Below are 6,500 nucleotides of genomic sequence, written 5' to 3' on the forward strand. Positions count from 1 at the left end.
CTTGTCGGTAACAAACAAGCTCAACAACTAGGATCGTACTACTACAACTTGCGTCTCCTGACTACCTTCCCGACGATTCGATATATATTCAGCACGTACTTGTCAGTTGAGTGCCTACCCAGTAGGCTTTTGGGTGCCAGTATCTAATTTCATCTACGACAACCCCTAAAGGAGACACATCGGCTATATATCTAAGAAGAATCACATTTGGCAACTACTCTGGATTCCCATAGCAGACATATGCGATTGCCTTCAGCAATATTAGAATATATCTAAATACTACAGGTCGTCTGAGGTGGCCTACTACTGGAGCCTTGGTAATCTCGTCTCACAGTTAGGACGGTACTTGATTTTACCATTAGGCTAGGGCCCAGAAGCTAGTTTTCTGGCTTTTCTGATACCTTGTCGAGCATCGACTGTGGAAGAGTTGGTTTTCTTTGGGACCACTTTGAACGATATACTTCGGCAAGTAGCTCCCCTAGCTTTTGGAATCACATCGCCTCCGATACCCAACCTCCACAACATTTCCAATGCTCGTTACCAGGCATCTCGATACAGAGCAGCACCACTGGTCTAGCAAACTTGAGACCGCCTTCCACAAATCTACAAGCCCACGCATGTCGAGCTACGACGGCCATTTGTCGACGCAGCCTGATTGGCAGGGGCAATACGCTTTTCTTCCTCCCGGAGAAGGTAGCATCTTCGCACAGTCCTTCGAGCAAGTTTCAGGCTCTAATAGTAACAATAATGTCGCTTCTCAGCAGCGCCCTTCAAGTGCGCACAACAGCAATCCTGAGAGTACAAATCAGACAAATCATAGCCGCATAAACTCACCGATGAGCCACCATCGTATATTAGACCCTCTTGGACTACGGCAACCAAAGGCCGAATCTCCTGTACAAGAACAGCCCGACGTGCAGGGTGCGAGCTATGCCATAAAGGCTGAGTCTGCGCATGAAGAGTCATTAGCTTCGGCGGATCACCAAGGGCTGCACCTCGGACAGAATACGATAAGCTCAACGTCGTCAGCAGGACAAGGTCAGGAATCCACGTCTATCCCAGCCGGAAACGAAGAGGCTGCTATAGGGAAGGATGAAGATGATGATGTACTGGAAGACGACGAGATGGTAGAAGCCGATGGAGATGTCACCACGCAACCCCAGACTGCAGCAGAGCGCACAGCTGCCCGGCGAAAAATGAAGCGTTTTAGGTAGGAAATGATGGTGTAGTGGGTGGTAAACTATGCTGACAATAGTAGGCTTACGCATCAACAAACCCGGTTCCTCATGAGCGAGTTCGCAAAGCAGCCGCATCCAGATGCTGCACATCGAGAACGTCTTTCAAGAGAGATCCCTGGATTGAGCCCCAGGCAGGTTCAAGTCTGGTTTCAAAACAGGTAAGACTACTGAGGTAACCTTTTATTTCGAAGAGAAGCCTAAACAGTTACAGGAGAGCGAAAATCAAGAGACTCACGGCTGATGATCGGGATCGAATGATCAAAATGCGTGCCGTGCCAGATGACTTCGATAATGTCCAGGCATTACATTCTCCTTATGGAGCTGTGCACGGACTGGGAACCCCGATCACACCTCCTGTTGACTTCGGGACTTCATCGTACACAGAACATATTATGCGGCCGCTGATGGTAGACGGCATGCGCCGAGGCGATCACGACGACCATATGTCTTCTACGGGTATGAGTCCGGCTTTTGGAAGTATCGGCTTTACACCTTCAGGGACGATGAACAGCTCTGATCTTCTTTCACCGCTGTCGCAATCTTCGAGTGACCGAGGTTATTATTCCAGTCACTTGACAAGCCCTCTTGGAGGAGCTCACAGGACTTCAAACCCCTTCGCCAGGCAAAATAGCCTCGACTCCGGTGTTCAAATGCATTCACAAAATAGACAGCAAATCCGACCCCTGCAGCCACTTCAGCTCAGAGAGACATTATCTCGGTCGAGGCCGGAGAATCTACAATCCCCTCTGCGCTCGAGTATGTCATGGAAGGGGGATGCAATCGACTACAGCACGTATTCAAGCACCAGTGGTAGCCCTGGAATCGGAGGCCGACATCAATCAATCTACCAGCCGGACCAGATGGGAAGTAACCCAACTAGTTCACTGAATTATGACTCTAGCTCTTATTCTGGTAAGGAGGGATTCTATTTGCAACTTATTTATAACATCTGTCGCTAACTTATTTTACAGCCCCGGGTGTCCAAACCTCTCCTACCAATATCAACTACTCGAGCCTACAGCAGCCTTCGCAGAATAGATCACGCCTTAGAGCTGCCTCCGCCACTCTTCCACTTGGTCTAGATCTCCGACATCAATATCGACCCATGTCTTCTAGCCATAGTCTTCAGTCTCCTGGTCATTCTTCTACTCCTCGAGTTCCTACCTCATCACCCTATGGGTCATCATCTGCATACACTACGAGCTTCCCGTCTGCTCCGCTATCGGCACCGATCGACTTCCCACTATCCAGAACACCTGGAATTAACAGAACCTCGGTTCAGGATTACTCCATGTCTCAGATGAGCGCGCCAATTGCACCCCCTCAGGATTTCACCCAAGCGCTACATGGTGGTATAGGTAGTTCAAGTTCTAGGACTCCTATGAGAGATTCATTCGGAGGTGGCCCTTTGAACGTTAATCAGGGGCAGGGATCCGGTGAGAGAAGCGAAGACTATTCACAAGACGGATCTGGCTCGAGTTTAAAGCGCAAACGGAGCTCGTTCAGCCTCTCGCAGGGTGGACACACGCCTGGACCAGCCCAAACCTCTCAACCATACGGACACACAACTTGAGGGATGCGCCACTCAAAGTTGTACTCCTCGAAATTATAAGCATGAAGTACTGTAACACAGAAAACTCGAAAATAATAATGCGGCGCTCTTCTGGTTCGATTTTTGAAAATAATACCCGGTTTTTTTAAGGACCCTTCTAGACTATCTTGTGTTACTATATACATTTTTATTCATTTTTTCTTCCTTGCATTTTTTAGGGGTGGATGCGCCACAGCGCCATGACGGGTTTGGGGAGTATTTTAGTGTTTGGTTTGGCGGGACCAGAATGATTTTGTTTACGACGTGAGAAAAGAGCATAACATACATACATACACGCATACATACTGAAAGGAGGGCATGACTGGTGGGACTTTGGGACGGGACTGTCGTGTGGTCAGAGATGGGTGAATTCGAGCGAGCATATTTTCCACCGTTTAAGGCGCAGAAGTACCCTTTGCCCATGAGATGTACATAGAAACATCTTTGATCGAGACGAATTCTCGTGTTCAATGCAAAGGTTCTGGCTCGCGAAAGCGAACCGAGCTAATGAACAACATGATCACACTTGTTGAATTCTCTAGTGCTCGGTATGGAAACTTATTTTACTTGTAGTTTTCCTTGTCGGGCTTCCTGTATAGGGATGCACGTAGTGGTATAAGTAATGTGATTACTACATAGCTTAGATACCTCCTGTATGAAGCCTGGTACCGATACGCATTCCAAATTCTAACCTTCTCCGCAAGTCCTCGTCGATCTGTGTTGAGGCTCACACGACTAGTAAGGCATGAAAGTCGTCTCCCGGTATGCATCTTGGGCCAAGGCGGCCCAACGCAAACAACGAGGGAGATACTTACCGAAGGTATGCGCCCTAGCTTACTACTACTACAGTACGCTAGGTTGTCTATCTGCCTGCCTTATAACGTACACGACCAAGTTGTAGTGGCGTGGAGAAAGAGGGTTTTGCCCCTAAATTCGGAATGTAACGCCGATAGATGGTAAATCTCGTTTTGGAGAGATCTCGTTCCACTCAGAATTCCCCGAACACGTTTTAGCAATTAACAAGGACGGCCCTCCCTACCCAGGCAGTGCCTTCGATGCGACATTGCAGATGCTAGACAGCTAACTATCTCCCTCTCTTTATACCTTCTCATTTTATTTTGTTTTAAATCCATTTCCGGGTGGCCGGGTGTTGGTCGTGCAAGGCAGAAGAGAGACGGTATGGTTGACCAGGGAGGGGTTCTAACTTACATGATAACTATTCCGGAAGAAAAGAGGAAGTGAAAAAAATAATAATAAAAAATAAGCGGATCCCTATAACACGGGCCTCCTCATCTTGCTTAATACCTGGTAAGAAAAGAAGAGATCTGAAAGCAAGGAGTTATTATATATGTAACAAACAAAGACTATCATCAAACGTCTACTAGGGGGTCTAACATTCATATCATATGAAACTTCTTCATGACAAGAAGAAGAAGATGAGAAGTTTCCTGGGATATCCCATCTTCTCATCTCCTTGGTGTTATGCAAGCATCGCAGCGAAAGGCGCGGTAACAAGCTCTCGAGCTACGCACTGCGTTACATGGATGCACCCGGGGTGCTTAGAGGAAAAGACCAATAATGGTTAGGAGAGTCCCAAAGCTGACAACTGCATGATGGGTTGCACAAGACGCAGCCCGTTGCATACGAAAGGGATGGTATTTATGACGGCTGCTGCGTCTGGGTGCGACCCTCCCACCACCTAAACCACCTAAGCCTACCAAAGGTATAGCCAAGGTAGACAGACCTATGTATATGCAGTATATGCAGTATATGCAGTATAATGCCATGCAGGAGGAGGAAGGAAAGCATACGTACGGCGCAGTGCAGTGAGACCCTGTCGGGAGCTGGATCTTAGTTCTGTGGAAGACAGCACAGGGACCCGAACGCTGTGCCAGATACCACGACATAACGATTGGTTCAGATCTTCGGGCGCGGGAAGGACTTTGCTGGACCGGGCCATACCTAGTCCCCCAACTTCGAGGAATAGGAGGGATATTCCCGTCAAGTAGGTTGAGCAAGCAGCAAGCATCAAGCATCAAGCATCAAGCATCCACCTTTCCATTCTATACCATGACTTTTATGACTTTTACATTGCTACTAACATTGCCAACATTGTACACAAACAATGTAACTATCGAATGTGTATGACATAGCATAGCATAGCATAGCATAGTAGCCTATGCCATGCTATGCCATGTCATGTCATGTCATGTCATGTCATGTCATATCATGGCTGCACCGCAGATGCTTGCCGTCGCTCGCCGGTAAAGCTGGTTGTTAGTCGTTGTTATTCGAAGCTTAGCCTAGGGCAGAGGAGTAGATTTCCGGCCAAGGATTCCCGGTACAACAACCGTGCCTAAGACAGATAGACAGCTGCGCTGCGACGCTTAAGATCGCTCCGATATTTTTGGCTAGACGGTACGTTCAGCGCCCAGCTCCATCGGGACTAGGCCCCGGACAGCGCAGCCATCGGTAGTTTTGTCCTGGTCCTGGTCCTGGTCCTAGTCCTGGTATTATAGAAAAAGTAGCAGGATGAGCTTTTGCGTCATTCCGCGCTGGACGACAGCAACACATCGCGTTGCAGGAGAGGCTTTTCCCCCTAACCCTACTGTTGGTGGTTTTCTTCTTCTCTCTCTCCCACCGTTCAACCACTCGTCGAACAAGAGGCTAGACTACAAGCTTTATCCTCGCGTCCGTCTCATCTGCTCACGGATTCAATCCGTCCATGTCTACCTACGTATCTATGCAGACGCATACAACATCAGCAGCAACGGCCGAATCTGACTGCGGCTAGATTCAATCAACGTGTCTCTGCGTCTAAGAGGTCTCTTAGCACTGTCGTGTTCTTCTGTTATTCTTCCGTTTTGACTTCGCTACGCTCACGGCTTATACCTACACGGGCACCCATCTACGGCATACGCCCCCCCTCATCAAGCCACAGGCGCAAGCGCGCGCTGGCGATCGGTTCTGGACGATTGATCTTGATCGAACAGGCCTAGCCGGCTACTGCGTTACTGCGTAGGTACCATACGTACTGTCAATCAAGGTCGCGGGTCCGACTGAAGCCACAGTTTGGTTCGTGTTATGCACCTGGCCGTGGCAGCCGGAGGCAGGGCTATAAGATGTGCTGCTATATCCCCCCACTCGTTCCACTATTCCTCGAGTCCTGATTTCCCCTATTGAGATGCTGTGATTCCCATTCCCGTCGTAGCCTTGCCTTTTTCTGCACCGGTAGGTTACTAAGGTAGGATAACGATGTACTGGATATGTTGTACTGGATATGTTACTATGTAGACGTGTAGATACAAAAGTACGATGACACGACGTAGTTGTACATATCTCATATCTTTATCTCGCCTACCGTACCCTCCTCTAGGCTCTCTCGTACGAATGCACGGGTGATAGACGTGCAGAGGGAAAATCCAGGAACGTGATCATTTTAGTCAGACTCGGTGAGGTTCTAGGCTTGCTTCATCTCACAACGAGTCTCCAATCTGCGAATCTCGTTTATTACACCACATGAAATGACTCAGCAATCCCATACCGACTGGCCCCTCACCTTACCTACCCGCAGAATGACTGCATCCCCGGATGGACCCCTAAGTCCTACATCTGCCCCTATTCATTACATCTGCCCCTATTCAAACCTACACGGATAGAAAGGCAAGGAG

At 48.6% G+C, this 6,500-nt stretch overlaps 2 protein-coding genes across 2 annotated transcripts; one reads left to right on the forward strand and one right to left on the reverse strand.

Moving 5' to 3' along the window:
• The first annotated feature begins 238 nt into the window (after positions 1–238).
• On the forward strand, positions 239–2,882 carry F4817DRAFT_78227 (uncharacterized protein). The gene is made up of 4 exons (XM_049307886.1): positions 239–1,210; positions 1,259–1,396; positions 1,450–2,150; positions 2,210–2,882. The coding sequence occupies exons 1-4, from the start codon at positions 531–533 to the stop codon at positions 2,809–2,811; spliced, it is 2,121 nt and encodes a 706-aa protein (XP_049163405.1). The 5' UTR covers positions 239–530; the 3' UTR covers positions 2,812–2,882.
• Positions 2,883–4,514: 1,632 nt separating this feature from the next.
• On the reverse strand, positions 4,515–4,864 carry F4817DRAFT_323233 (uncharacterized protein). The gene has a single exon (XM_049301486.1). It carries the CDS (start codon positions 4,856–4,858, stop codon positions 4,574–4,576), a length of 285 nt encoding a protein of 94 aa, XP_049163406.1. The 5' UTR covers positions 4,859–4,864; the 3' UTR covers positions 4,515–4,573.
• Positions 4,865–6,500: the final 1,636 nt, after the last annotated feature.

This window comes from Daldinia loculata (genome assembly GCF_022478755.1).
Source record: "Daldinia loculata strain CBS 113971 unplaced genomic scaffold F4817scaffold_2, whole genome shotgun sequence".
NCBI classification, from domain to species: Eukaryota; Fungi; Ascomycota; class Sordariomycetes; order Xylariales; family Hypoxylaceae; genus Daldinia; species Daldinia loculata.

Coding starts and splice junctions, on each gene's coding strand:
- F4817DRAFT_323233 (XM_049301486.1), bottom strand. CDS start 4,858: ATGCTTGCTGCTTGCTCAACCTACTTGACGGGAATATCCCTCCTATTC.
- F4817DRAFT_78227 (XM_049307886.1), top strand. CDS start 531: ATGCTCGTTACCAGGCATCTCGATACAGAGCAGCACCACTGGTCTAGC. Junction 1,211..1,258: donor CGAAAAATGAAGCGTTTTAG/GTAGGAAATGAT, acceptor TGACAATAGTAG/GCTTACGCATCAACAAACCC. Junction 2,151..2,209: donor TGACTCTAGCTCTTATTCTG/GTAAGGAGGGAT, acceptor CTTATTTTACAG/CCCCGGGTGTCCAAACCTCT.